General features: G+C 40.3%; 1 protein-coding gene across 2 annotated transcripts in view; it reads left to right on the forward strand.

Annotated features, from left to right (window-relative positions):
• The window catches only part of LOC132828135 (tyrosine-protein phosphatase non-receptor type 22-like), a 98737-nt gene that overhangs the window by 12676 nt on the left and 70521 nt on the right, over positions 1–15540 (forward strand). For both annotated transcript variants that reach the window (XM_060845050.1, XM_060845051.1), the window contains exons 2-4: positions 7050–7158; positions 10457–10533; positions 13112–13207. In XM_060845050.1, coding sequence (XP_060701033.1) covers positions 7050–7158; positions 10457–10533; positions 13112–13207 — 282 coding nt within the window. The remainder of the gene's footprint in view (positions 1–7049; positions 7159–10456; positions 10534–13111; positions 13208–15540) is intronic.

Consider the following 15540-nt stretch of genomic DNA (forward strand, 5'->3'; position numbering starts at 1 on the left):
CCTGGCCCTAGTTAATTATTAAACACTGTGACAAAGAAAAGACCAGCATCCCTATGCCTCTAGTTTAAAATCTAAATTCTAAATTAAGTCCATTAATATGTACAAAAATCACACACTTCCACCACAGAGTTCAAATATACAATTCCCTGAAAGTATGAGCACAGGTAAATAAAGACATGATTTTAAATAAGTCAATGGTTATAAATAGGTATGGGTTATAAATAATATAGGTATAGGCATAGATAATGCAAGAGGTGAGACATAAAAGCAGCAGTAGAGAAAGACCTTTTTCAGCTTTGGTTAAACTACTTTGGACAGTCCATTTTTGAAAGATTTTTAAACCATAAGAGGACAATTAGTGTGGATTCTCAGAAGGGAGGAGTAGAATTATAAAGAGAGACACTGTGACTGTGTTTCTTAAGAGCAGTCAAGGCCATGCCCAAACTTAAGAAGATAAATTTTAAACTGTGAAGGCTTTTGATGGAATGAATTATTATTTATTAAGATTGTTTCCGCTTGTTAAGGAGTTGTTGAGGCTGGTTCATCAATTTCAAATCTCTGCTACATGAATGAGAGGAGTGATTGTTGTAATAGAGAAGTACAATATTGCATCTTTAAGGGAAAAAATTGGAGGCATCTTGGAACAGAGGATGATACACATATACACAAGATCAGTAAGTGGGTTTGAGATTGGCATAGGAAAAATTTAGTGGGCACCATTATTTTAAGTTTGGTTAAAAGTGGAAATTATGTGATATCAAATTAGCTGTTCACTCCACATCAAAAGCCTTTTAACCAGCTTTAATGGAAAAGCGGCTTAAGTGGGTTGCACAATTAGTAATCATTTCAAAATCAATAATCTTATACAATGACCATGGTTCCCCACGTACAATGAGATGAATGGTCTCCTGCACTAAAATAAACTGTTTCTGTATGAAGAAAGACCATTTTCTAACCAATACTGTTTTACCAATTAGAAAGTTAGAAATCACACAACACCAGGTTATAGTCCAACAGGTTAATTTTGAAGCACTAGCTTGCAGTGCACTGCTCCTTCATCAGGTAGCTACCTGGTGAAGAACCAGTGCTCCAAAAGCTTGTACTTCCAAATAAACCTGTTGGACTATAACCTGGTGTTGTGTGATTTTTAATTTTGTCACCCTAGTCCAACACCGGCACCTCCACTTCATGATTACCAATAAGAGGTATTGCTGATTGCTCAGAAAGAATTTAAGAGCATTTGCTTTTCTGGACAGATAAGGGATGCATGTTTACAATTAGGGATCATTTTCCTACAATAGGGAAGCTTATGTGTAACCTGATAAAGATAAATCATGAAAGGATTTATTCAAGTAAAACTTCGAGATAACGTGTAGCAAAGACGAAAACTCAGGATGTGGATATAAAACAGTCGCTAATAAATCTAATAAGGAATTCAGTAAAAACCTCTTTTTTTTAGATTAGACTTACAGTGTGGAAACAGGCCCTTCGGCCCAACAAGCCCACACCGACCTGCCGAAGCGCAACCCACCCATACCCCTACATTTACCCCTTACCTAACACTACGGGCAATTTAGCTTGACCAATTCACCTGACCCGCACATCTTTGTGACTGTGGGAGGAAACCGGAGCACCCGGAGGAAACCCACGCAGACACGGGGAGAACATGCAAACTCCACACAGTCAGTCGCCTGAGTCGGGAATTGAACCCGGGTCGACAGGCGCTGTGAGGCAGCAGTGCTAACCACTGTGCCACCGTGCCGCCCTCATTGCCGCCCTCTTTGCTCAGACGGTGGGAGAATGTGTAATTTGCTCCCACAGTTAACCTGAAAAGGACGGATGTTCTTAAGAGGAAGCTGGATATGAGGAAGCACGGTGGGTGGAGGCTTAAGAGGAAGAGATCAGAATTGACCAGTTGCTATATTTCTGTGTAGGAGCCAAGAAGGGTGAATGGAGAAAACCTGGCTGAACTCAGGTTTTATGATCCCAAGTGATGGTAATACTGCACAAGTCAGACCCCAGAATGAAACCTGTTTTGATAAACAATAAGCTTTATTGTTACAGTTGACAATACTCACTGGAGTAGTGCATTGGAAATCAAGCCGCACTACTTAGAGTCATCACAAATGCAAAAGGATTTAGTCAAACTTAATGACAATTTGGTTACAGTGGTGGTCAGTGCTGAAAATATTCACATGAGGCTGCCAATATTCTTTAACAAAGTAACACAAGTTGATTACACAAAAGAAAAGAAAACAATCCAGAAAGATTGCAACATAAACTGCAAGAGATTTAAACTTTTTTCCAGCAATATCCTTCACAGTCACTCAATCTCAATGCAGTATGACTCCCATCTTAAGTATTTAATTTCTGATGCAAATATCTCTATCTAGATTGTCCTTGGATGGCTCTGAAAGCCTGAGTACTTCTTTCCAAGTCTGACAGCCTGCAGATTTCTAACAATTCCCACAGCCTGGAAACTTCCACCAGATTGAAATCTGCCCTTTTCTTCTTCCAAACTCAGACAAACTCTGTCCTTCTATACATCATGGAAATTTAACTTTGTAAATACTTCTTCAGTAACTGCCCAGGCAGTTAATCGAGTCACAAATTAAGTCACATGCTTTCTTGGGAAATCTGTCTTTTGTTCACTATTCAAAATAACTTTCTGACCTCTGTTAAAACAAAGCACGTCTCTTTCACAAAACTGAAAACTAAAATCTATTTACCTCCACTTTCAAACCAAGTTCCCAAATAATAGCAATGTACTACAAAGTATATCACAGGGCCTGAAGCCACATTATAGTAACATGGGGGGGAGATATATTTCATTCTTTTCTTTTTCAAATTTTTTTCCCCTAAACACTTGTACTGAAGAATCTCTACCTGAGTGCCTTGTACCTAAGATGGTGCTGTAAGTGGCGACTTGTAAACTTTTCACTGTACTCATTTGAGTATGTGTGACAATGAAGCTCATTCATTCAATATATCCCAGAGAGTAATTATAATGAGGAACTTGGGGAGGCAAATAAGGGAAATAAATGAAAGGTCATGAGTGTGAATATATAAATAATTACAGAGCATTTAGCTTTGTTTCTGTGCTGTAGAGTTTATGATTTGATTAGATTATATTACTTAGTGTGGAAATAGGCCCTTCAGCCCAACAAGTTCACACCGCCCCTTCGAACAGCAACCCACCCAGACCCATTCCCCTACACCTAATACTATGGGCAATTTAGCATGGCCAATTCACTTAACCTGCACATCTTTGGACTGTGGGAGGAAACTGGAGCACCCGGAGGAAACCCACGCAGACACGGGGAGAATGTGCAAACTCCACACAGACAGTTACCTGAGGCAGGAATTGGACCCGGGTCTCTGGTGCTGTGAGGCAGCAGTGCTAACCACTGTGTCACCGTGCCACCCATTATGTAATTCCTTACAATAAATGCATTCTTTCTTTACTATACTTTTCACAGAAGGAGTGAGTTTTGGATTGGCGGGACAGTTGCAGTTGTTGTCTTATGATCCTTGAGCTCAATCTTTGTTTATTACCAAAGAAATTTGGAAAATTAAGATATTTCCTAATCAACCTGTCTGGGGATGTTTTTAAACACCTGTGTAGCAGGTGGAACTTTAAACCAGGCCTTTCTGTCTCAGAGATAGGGACACAACCACTGCATCACATGAGACCCCTGTTTGGAAAACTGAAGTTGAGGTTAATTTATTTTTTATCACCACCTTTTAGATGACCCTTTAGAACTCAGATGAGGAGGAATTTATTCGGCCAGAGGGTAGGGAATCCGTGAAACTCATTGCCCCAGGAGACTATGGAGGCCAAGTTGTTGCATATCTTTAGGACAGAGATAGATACGGTCTTGATTGGTAAGGAGATCAAGGGTTATGGGAGAAGGCAGAAGAATGGGGTTGAAAAACATATCAGTGCTAACCACTGAGCCACCATGCAGCCCAAGTGAGGGAGTGATAAGAAGCCACAACAATAAGCTAATCACAAATTGAAAGGTAAAGTAAAAGTACTTGGAAAGAAGAAATCATTATCAAAAACAGAGAACAGGTTCTTTGAAAGTAAGTGAAGTAATTGAAAAGATTCCCTTCAGGTAACACACCATCTTGACTTGAACTTATATCATCATTCTGTCACTGTCATTGGGTCAAGTTCCTGGAATTCCCTTCTGTGTGTGTGTGTGTGATTCTCCAATCCATTACTGTTTCAGAAGGGAAACACCAAATCATTAAGCTCTGAGTACAGAGGAATGAATTGCATGCCTTGCTCCCCACTTTATTCAGGCATCCCCTTGGTTGGTCACAACAAGGTTAATTTCAAAACTGATCCTCTTCCTTATGGAGGATTTTTCTCCCACATTCAAGCTAATTATGTTTTAAAAGAGTCAATTTAACCAAACTTTCTTGAATTAACAAAGAGTGAGTGTATTAATAGTCAATGCAACACATATACAAACAGGTCAGAAAGTAGGGGTGAGTCTAAAAGCGTAAAACAGTTTTTTTTGGAAAAAACAGGAATATGGATCTGTCTCTGAAATGTTCATGGAGAGCTGACAGTTGAATGCTGCAACCGTCACAGTGGATGTTACTGGTAGCATTGACATTTATAGTTGGACAGTGTAAAAACAAGGACTGCAGATGCTGGAAACCAAAGTCTAGATTAGAGTGGTGCTGGGAAAGCACAGCAGGTCAGGCAGCATCTGAGGAGCAGGAAAATTTTCCTGCTCCTCGGATGCAGCCTGACCTGCTGTGCTTTCCCAGCACCACTCTAATCTAGACTCTATTTATAGTTGGACAGTCAGTTTTGTTTTCCTTAGTTTTGCACATTGGTTGAGGCTCTGCAGTTCTTTCATTTCTACCGTGACTGAATTCCAGCCATCAGGGTGACAGACAATCCTTTTATGGTGCTGTTTCCTTTTGTTTAGCTGCTAGCTAGTTGACTTTTAGTATTCAGGGTGAAAGATTCCCTCTTACCAGCAATAGAGGAGTAACCAGGGGATAGTTCTTTGACTGTCACCTTCCCAACATGTTAATACTCAAACCTGGGGTGGTATATATGACACCAGACCCCCACCACGCTCCAGACCTGTCAAAAAGGCTTTCTAAAACCACTCCTGATGAAGGGCTTTTGCCTAAAACATGAACTTTCCTGCTCCTCGGATGCTGCCTGACCTGTTGTGCTTTTCCAGCAGCACTCTAATCTTGACTCTGATCTCCAACATCTGCAGTCCTCTCTTTCGCCTTTCTAACACCTAGTCTTGTATATTCTTCAAAGAGAAATCACAAAATATCTCTGAAGTTTGGGATATAACCGAGAGGGAATGGTGTGCTATTGAGCGGGGATTGTGAACCCCTTGATATCCTTTTTGTCCAAACAGATCACAGTCCAGTCTGTTTCGATGTGCCTTCCCACACCCCCTTCTCCACAGCTCCTGCGTCCCTGTCTATGAACATCTGTTATTTAACATTCCCTCACATCAGAAGGTGCGACATTATGGGTCTCTCTCTCGCTTGCTCACTCTCTCTCACGCTCTCTTTCTCTATCTCTCATTAGGGATGGACAATAAATGCTGGCCCAGACAGCAATGTCTTCATCCCATGAAAGAACTTTTGAAAACTGGATAAGGGGAAGAGCAGCAAAGTGATGATAGACATTGTAGGATGTTAGAGGATAGAGAGAATGAAGACACAGACAGCTTGATTACATGGGGTGTGATTAAAGGATCAAGGGAATGAATAAGACAGCAGGATTAGGATATTTAAGTCAAATAAAATTATTGTATAGAATGAAGCCATGCAGTCCATTATGTCTATGTCATTTGAGAAACAGTTATCCGTCCTAATTCCATTCCAGAACTTGGTCCATAACCTTGTGGGTTACGGCACATCAGGTGTATATCCAAGTTTTAAATTTGGAGAAGTTTTCTGCCTCTGCTACCCCTTCGGGCAATGGGTTGCAAACCTCTGGCCCCCTCTGTAGGAAAAGCACTCTTCTTATTTCCTCTCCAACCCTTCTACCAATCCCTTTAACACATTCCCCTATCGTTACTGACCTCTCTGTTAAGGAAATAGGTCCTTTCTATCCACTCTATCAAGACCCTTCAATTTTAAAATCCACCACTAAATTACCCCCATACTCCTCTGCACCAAAGGAAGCAACCCTAGCCAATTGAACTTTTGTTTAGAGCTAAAATTCCCAGTCCTGGTAAGATCATCTGTACTCTCTCTAGTATGACCATATCCTTCCCGTAATGAGGTGACCATAATTGTACACAATCCTCTTGCAGAGGGTTAATTACTGTTAATTAATATGACTTTCCTGCTCTTCTCTTCAGTTAGTACAGGAAAGAATCACATTGACCTTCTTTACCACTGTCCTGCTACCTTCTGAGACCTGTCACTGTTCTTATGTAATTTACAGTAACCTTCCACTTATTGTGTACTAAACATTGTGGAGAGTGGAATGCAACTGGATAGGATATTTATTGAGATGATGGTGGTAGGCTGCCTTCTTGAACACATTTCAGTGGCATTGCTAGGCCTTTCAGACCTTTGGTCACCTCAGCCTGAGAAGTAGCTTTGTTCCTCTTCACTGACGCTGCCCAACCTTCTTATCATCTCCAAGAAATGTTGGTGTTACTTCAGCACTGACAAGATTTTGCTTTTGAGAGGGTCAGTCACTTTAGTGGGGGAGTCCCATATGGGCCTCACTAGGCAAGAATGGCACGTTTTCTTCCCTGAAAGATTAAAGGCCCAGGAGAGAGTGGGTTGAATTGGATGGTTCATGTGGAGAATAGATCAGCAGGAATAAGACGATCTGAATGGGCTCGTAATATTGTAATATTCTAGTATTCTTGGAGACTTGCACAAATCCCCTTCATCAAAGAGAAATGTTGTTGATGAGAAAAGATTTTTTGAACTAGAGAAACTTTCTCATTGCAAGAGGAAGTCTACACTGATGCAATTTTCTGCCTGCAAAACCATCATAAATATATCTTTGTCTTGTTTGTCCCTAACCCCTGCAGAGATTGAAAAGACAGTCAGTTAAAAACAAGAATGACAAAGTCTACCCAACGGGTTATGCAGAGAAGCAAGAAAACGTCAAGAAAAATCGTTACAAAGATATTGTACCCTGTAAGTCAAAGTTTTCCATTTTAAATCTTCCAATCCTTTTCAGAGAACACTATCATCCTCCAGGACTTTTTCATTCTTAACTTGTGTTCAACTTTTTTGCTTAATTAATACTGAGCATCTTAATTCAATATCAAGAAAGACAAATTACTGCATTTTCAGGGTATCGTAGGATATTTACTGACACAAAATTGGGATAAATTTGAAGCATTTAATTTGAAGCTAAATATTCCTAAGGAGTTTTATACCTGTATCTAGGAATTGATGAAGGTGTGTCAGGATTTAATGATGTTTCGGTACAGGGGTACAGTAGCAAGTTGTTGCTACTTTTTCTTCACATTTGACAGGGTTAGGCAGAGAGTTAACTATTAAAGATCTCAAAAATGAACATAACATTCCTCAAACATGCACACTTTTGCCTTTAATGGAATTAGAACTAAGGAAGGAGATTGAGACTGTTTAATGATGCTGACTGCTTCCATTTTGTAATGTTCCTATATTAATCCAAGCTGGACAGGCTTCAGGAAAGTGAGGAGGAAAAGGAGGTTCAAAAAGGTCAAACCTATGAGGGGTATGACTTTACAAAATAGCTGGAGGGTCAGGAGGAGCAGGGATGTTACCTCCAAATCCAACAGACTCACCTAGGACCTACCTCTACTTCCCTGGTCTTCAAATATATTTGAGCTTTAATGTAATAAAGTTGCCCCCAAACTATACTTGCTTCTGTTCATCTTGCCTGATTTCTTATCTCCTGACCAATCACTGAGAAACACCCAGCACTGATTCTCATGATTGTCAATCACCTTCCCTGATCACCAACACCTCATTCACATGCTCACACACTCACTCACAGAACCACCATGATTGTGGGCATGCTCGTTGAGCTGGGAAGTTGATCTGCAGATGTTTCGTCCTCTGTCTAAGTGACATCTTCAGTGCTTTGGAGCCTCCTGTGGGGCGCTGCTGTACTGTCTCTTCTGGAATTTATTTGGTTCTGTTCCTGCTGCTTCTGGTTACTGGTTCCTGTTGATCATTGCAGTGCCCGGTATATCGGGTCTAGGTCAACGTGCTTGTTGATAGAGTCTGTGGATGAGTGCATTGCCTCTAGAAATTCTCTGGCTGTCCTCTGTTTGGCTTGTCCTATGATCGTTGTGTTGTCCCTGTCAAATTTGTGGTCCTTGTCATTTGTATGTGTGGCTACCCGGGACAGCAGGTCATGGCGTTTAGTGGCTAGTTGGTGTTTGTGAATGCCAATTGCTAGTTGAATTGATGTTTATCCTATATTGTGTTGTATAGAACCACCATCTACCTTGCAGATCCTTGAGCTCCTACAATCTCTCCCCAACAACTGCAAACCTTTGACTTCCCATGCCCTCACTATTACCCCCTACTGTGTTTAAAAGAGCAACAGCATGGTGTGGAATTACAGGAACACAATAAGATACCGATGCCATGACTGCAACTCACACTCAACATAAAGTTGTGAATGTTTCTGGACTTGAATTGCATCAGTTGACATTTTCCATCACTCACTACTTGTCAAGAGTCTGATGAATCTGAGACCTCTGTAAACAGAATCCATTCTACAACTAAAATACCAGAGAATATAACTCATCAGTGAGTATATATTGAGGCTGAGCCTTTTTTTTTCTTAAATGATGGAAATAATTATCATGACCATATTTAGAATCCAGTGTACAGTTCTGGTCGCTAAATTGTAAAAGTTATAGCAGCTGTCAAATTTTTGTGGCAGAGAACAACTGGAGAACAGCTGAATGAATATGTTTAGAGGTTCTGAGGAAAAGGTATATAAACTGGACATGTTCACACTGAAAAAGAGATTATTTGTTTGGAGGCTGAATAATTGTTATTGGCCATGGTGCCTTTCACCTTGTCTGGAACATTAGATCAGGAAAACGTTGTACCTGAAGGGGTTAAATTCTGAAGTAATTTGCAGAAGCTTTATTCCAGCCAGTGAGCAGTCAATCAGTGGATCTGGGAGATGGTGCACCAATTAGTATGGACTCGTTTAAATACACATTACATAAATTTATTTTGGGAAAAAAAACTTTGAGTTGAAGTATTGGACAAATTTGATGAATGACTTGCAGTGAATGTAACATAGAGTCATAGAGATGTACAGCACGGAAACATACTCTTTGGTCCAACTTGTCCAAGCTGACCAGACATCCTAAATTAATCTAGTCCCATGTGCCAGCATTTGGCCCATATCCCTCTCAGCCCTTCCTATTCATATACCCATTCAATGCCTTTTAAATGTTGTAATTGTACCAGCCTCCACCACTCCCTCTGGCAGCTCATTCCGTACACACAGCACCCTCTGTGTGAAAACATTGCTCTTTACGTCCCTTTTAAATCTTTCCCCTCTCACCTTAAACCTACACTGTCTAGTTTTGGACTCCACTATCCTGGGTAAAAGACTTTGGCTTTTCACCCGATCTATGCCCCTCATGTTTATATAAATGTTGATAAGGTAACCCCTCAACCTCTGACATTCCAGGGAAAACTGCCCCAGCCTATCCAGCCTCTCCCGATAGCTCAAACCCTCCAGCCCTGGCAACATCCTTGTAAGTCTTTTCTGAACCCTTTCAAGTTTCACAACACCCTTCCCAAAGCATGGAGACCAGAATTGCATGCAATATTCCAAAAGTGGAATAAACAACATCCTGTACAGTCATAACATGACCTCCCAACTCCTATACTCAATGCACTGACCAATAAAGGCAAGCATACTAAATGCCTTCTTCACTATCCTCACTACCTGTGACTCTACTTTCACCAAACTATGAACTTGCAATCCAAGGTCTCTGTTCAGCAACACTCCCTAGGTTCTTACCCCAGGACCTTTACTGGGATGAACTAGAAAATGGAAACCCATCCTTAATTATTCAGCCATTCTTTTATTCCAGTGACAGTGCAGTGAAAAGTCCTGGGAGCAACTTGTAAAAGACTCAGCTCTGTTGGAACCTGTCCATCAGACTCCAAATGGGAATTTCTTGTGAGCTGCCTGTTCCACTATCACTTCCACCTTTACAGCCTCCCTGGAAATGAATATGTCCATTTGAAGGGCTTTTAACTGTCGAATAATCTATTTCATGTGAACCTGAGTATGTTGGCATTGGTTCACTGACTTTAAGTTTCTGAAATTACCAAGTTGATGGAAACTACAGACACCTCTGGGTCAAATAAGTAGCTTAGCTCCTCTTAGCTCAATGGGCAGAACAAGGAAATGGAAAATGTGTGCTGGGTGTGTACGTGTAATTTGCATTTTGTTTTTCAGTTGATCACAGCCGAGTGCAGCTGTCACTGATCATTTCCGACAGTGATTCTGATTATATCAATGCCAATTTCATCAAGGTATGCATTTTAAAAATGGAAATGTTGTGACAATTAAAAGAAAAATGGCAGTGCATTTCAGTTGAAACCATCCCCACTGTTGAGTTAATTGTGGGGTGGGGAAAATGTGTTAGTCACTGATGGGTCATATTAATAGAAGCTGTGATTTTCCTCTTGATAGCAGAGAAGGTAAAGAGGAGATTTGACTAAGGCATTAAAAATCCTGACCTACTTTGATAGAGTAAATAAGGAAAACAGTTTTCAGTGGCTGAAAGGTCAGTAACTATCAGATAGCTTAAATGGGAGAACCAGTGATGACTTGGGGAAATATTCTCTTACACAGGAAGCTGCTGTGATCAGCTGAAGAAGGGGTAGTGGTAGAAAATGCATCGTTACCTTTCAAAATAGCATTGGCTAAATTTTAAAGGGAAACTATTTGCAGAGCTATGGGTAAAAGAGCAGGAGAGTGGCCCTAAGTGGACACCACTAACGAAGAGCTGGCATAGTCATGATAGACGGAATGGCCTCATTCTCTGATGTATCATTCCCTGATTTTGTGAATTACAGCAAAGCATTACAGCCAATGATTAGAAATAAGGAAACAGTTGAAATTGGAAACAATGCTGCAGGCATGACAGGATTAGCAGTTAAATATCACAGACTTTAATGTATTTAGAAATTTATATAGAAGGAAGGCACCATGAGGTAACTATTATTTAAAAATAATGATCAGCAAGAAAGGATTTAACTAGACATAGAGACAGACATCCAAATGAATTGAGGGAATGGTTCGGAAGTGACGAATCATTCTGTAAAACATCAGACATGAGAGAGAATTATTTAAATGCACGGGAAAAAAATCATAGTCATGGGAGGTTTCAACTAAATAAACTGATGGAGCGAGGGAGTGGCATGGGAGAAAAGGATGGAGATTTTATTTTGTGCACAAGACTTGCTTTCTGAGTCATTATGTAAGAAAAGAATAAACATTGCTAATCATAGAAGAGAAATGAACAGGTAAGAGAGGGAGAACATCTGGTAATAACGATTACATTACAAGAATTAAGACAAAGAAAGATAAGATAGTCCTAAACTCAAAGTGATAGACTGGAATATTAATCAGCTATGAGGGATCAAGAATGGAGCTAAGGAGCATAAACTGGAGAAAAGTTTAAGAAATAAAGTAGTAAACAGCATGCAGGATTAAAGGAGATGTTGATAGATATGAACATTATCATATCTATAATGAAGAATTCTCTCTGTGTTACATTAAAGATTTTCTCCAGTGTCATGTATACCTGCTCAAGTCCTGGAAAGAGGCTAAAATTCTCAATCTTCTAAATCCAAGGAACAGATGGGGCTGGCTGAGCCAAGTTGTTATTGAACCTTACCACTTAAAAACTAACTGAAAACAAAGACTGGGGATAAATGGGTGTTTTTCTGGTTGCAGATAAGTGACTATTGGTGTGCCTCAGTGTTGGGACTGCAACTGTTAATAATCAACATTGATGATTTGGAGTTGGAGACCAAGTGTGGTGGATCAAAATTCACCAAGATGAGTAGCCGAGCAAAACACGAAGAGAACACTGAAAGTCTGCAGAGGGATATAACAAGGTTAAGAGAGAGGGCAAGGGACTGGCAAATGGAGTACAATATTGGCTAATGTGATGTTGTCCATTTTGGTTAGTATAGCAGCAAAATGGACTATTATTTAAATGGTGAAAAGTTGCAGCATGCTGCTGTGCAGAGGGACCTGGGTGTTTTGTTCATAAATCACAAAAAGTTGGTTTGCAGGTGCAGTAGGTAATTACGAATGGAAATGGAATATTGTCCTTCATTGCTACAGGGATGGAGTTATGCTGCAACTGTACAGGGTGCTGGTGAGGCCACACCTGGAGTACTGTGTACAGTTTTCATCTCCTTACTTGAGAAAGGATGTATGGGCACTGGAGGGGGTGTAGGGGAGGTTCGCTAGGTTGATTCTGGAATTGAGAAGGTTGCCTTATGAGGAAAGATTGAGTAGACTGGGACTATACTCATTGGAATTTAAAAGAATGAGGGACATCTTATAGAAACATATAAAATAATGAAGGGAATAGATAAGCTAGAAGCAGGGAGGTTGTTTCCACTGGCAGGTGAAACTAGAACTAGAGGTCGCAGTCTCAAATTAAGGGGAGCAGATTTTGGACTGAGTTGAGGAAGAACTTCTTCACTCAAAGGGGTGTGAATCTGTGGAATTCCCTGCCCAGTGAAGCTGTTGAGGTTACCCTGTTGAATCTTTGATAGATTTTTGAACAGTAAAGGAACTAAGGGATACAGCGAGTGGGTAAGTGGAGCTGAGCCCATGAAAAGATCAGTCATGATCTTATTGAATGGCTGGGCAGGCTCGAAGGGCCAAATAGCCTCCTCCTGCTACTGGTCCTTAGGTTCTTATGTCACAAACCTGAGACCAGTTCAATACACCTCAAAACATATATCTGATAAAATATGCACTTTTATTTGACATTATATTTTGTGATTTGTATCACATTTGATAGAATATATTTTTTCAGTAATTACTTTACACTGGGTGGCATTTATAAATGGTTTTCTTTCTAAGGGAGTGTATGGACCTAAAGCTTATATAGCAACACAAGGTCCTTTGCCCCATACAGTGACGGACTTCTGGAGGATGCTGTGGGAATATAATGTCCTGGTAAGTTATTGATTTTTTTTCAGTCTAATGTTTAAGATATATGCCCTCTGAAAATTGTGCAAAATATCACCATTAAACAATATTGCAATTGCCAACAAAATCAAAATAATGCAAATTGTGTAAATTAGAATAAAGGGTGAAATGTTTGGAAAAATTCCAAAGGTCACTGTGAAGAGGCAAAATTTAAAGTTTCATGTGAACTGAAATGGTTAGGGGCCTGAAAGGTCTTAGGTAAGTGTTAGCTTTTGCTTTGTGATTCGCACCAAGGTTAGCACCTTGTCTAAATGTTGAGAGAGCCAGTACAGACACGATGGGCTGAATGGCCTCCTCTTGAGCCATAACAAACCTGTGATTCTTGCTTTTAAGGATTTTTAAAAGACTGTTAATTCTCCAGCAAGGTTAACATTAACCCTTCCCTAGTTGCCCTAATTTGACTCAACAAATTGTTACTGGCCCATTTGAGTGCGTACTTAAGGGTGTTCACATAGGTCTGCAGTCAGGTAGGTATCCTTTCCTCAAAGATATTAGGGAACCATTCGAGGTGACTTGCCATATTCTGACAGGCTCTTGTTTGCTTTTACTCATTTTTTTAATATTGAGGTTTTTAAAACCTCAATTCAAATTCAATATAGTGGGATTTGAATTCATGTAGTCTGGATTATTAATTCAGCAATTGCCTTAATTAAAGGATTGCAGAACAATGGGATGGGAACTGGTAGAGTTGGACTCTTTTTTTGTTTTTAGAAAATTCATTCCTAGGATGAGGCTAAGCCAGCATTTATTATCCATTAGGGATTGCCCTCAGAGCAGCTGAGAGTCAACCACATAGCTCTGGGTCTGGAGTTACATGTAGGCCAGACCAAGTAAGGATGGCAGTTTCCTTCCATATCAACATTAGTGAACCAGATTTTATTTTTCCTGATAATTGATTCATGGTCATCAATAGACTCTTAATTCTAGATTTTTTTTTAATTCAAATTCCACCATCTGCCATGACAGGGTTTGAACCCAGGTCCCCAGAACATCCCCTTGGTCTCTGACGTAACAGTTCAGTGATAATATCACTGGGTCATTGCCTCCCCTTCCTCCTGGACAATGTTTTTTCAAAGAGCAGGCTCTGGTGTGTTAGCCCAACTGTCCCCTTTCTGTTCTAGATGATTCTATAATTCTTGTATAATCACCACATTATTATACTCCCACATGACTGAATGTACTGGTCTGTGGTCTGATCACAAAGCCGAGAATCTGTGCAAACCTCATAAAACGGGATCCAAACCTTGCTCGGACATTAGCTGGTGTCCATGGAATGGTTTGTTGTGTTGTGAAGCAGCGTTTTGAGGAACCACGGAAAATGAAAGAATTTTGCTAATTTATGTATAAATCCTGGAAGCTTTGCAAAATGAGACTGAACGGGGGTCTTTTTGTGGTTGAGAAATGATTGTTAGGGCAAGATCCTCCAACCACAGTGTCAAATGATCAATTCATGTCAAAAAATAATGTAACTTACCAGGCAGTTTGCAGGAACTGCGCAGTGGGTAATCAAAGGGGAATTCTTCACTGGTAGTTTTTGTAGCATGGTTTACTGCTTATTACATGAGCCTTAATGTAAGGTTAATATTTGCAGAACTACAGATATAACTGGTTTCATTAAAAAAGACAATAAATATGCTGAATGTTCAAGGCATGAACCTATCAGAACCTGGTGGCAGCCAATTCCACAGCTTCCCCATTCTCCATTCTGTGCAGCTTCCACATTCTGGGTTCCTGATTTTACAAACTGGAAATATGAAAAATCATTTGATTCTTTCACAACACTGAGCTGTTAATTCACAGTCAGAGTCGCCATTCAGTGTCCTCTTGTGGAAGTTTCAGCCCTCAAATTACCTTTAGAAGATCTGGAGATGAAGAACAGCTTGAGAAAAATGGAACATGAAGCAGTCAGGTTGTCACAAGAACCCACGTATAATCGGAAACATCCTTCAGGGAAGGAAGGCTTCAGCCTTACTTGATCTAGACCTGTATGTGACTTCCCACACCAACATAGTTGAGTCTTAAACACCTTCTGACATGGTCCAGTGAAAACAAGGACTGCAGATGCTGGAAAACAGAGTTTAGATTAGAGTGGTGCTGGAAAAGCGCAGCAGGTCAGGCAGCATCTGAGGAGCAGGGAAAATCAATGTTTCGGGCAAAAGCCCTTCATCATGGTCTAGTAAACCACTGAGTTGTAACAAACCTTTATCAGTGAGTCAGAAAGAAAAAAGCTCAACATCACCACATCAGGGCAAGCAAGGGTGGGCACTAGTCAGTGTACAGATGCCAGCATTGTCAGTGAT

This window comes from Hemiscyllium ocellatum, chromosome 26 (genome assembly GCF_020745735.1).
Source record: "Hemiscyllium ocellatum isolate sHemOce1 chromosome 26, sHemOce1.pat.X.cur, whole genome shotgun sequence".
Taxonomy (NCBI): domain Eukaryota; kingdom Metazoa; phylum Chordata; class Chondrichthyes; order Orectolobiformes; family Hemiscylliidae; genus Hemiscyllium; species Hemiscyllium ocellatum.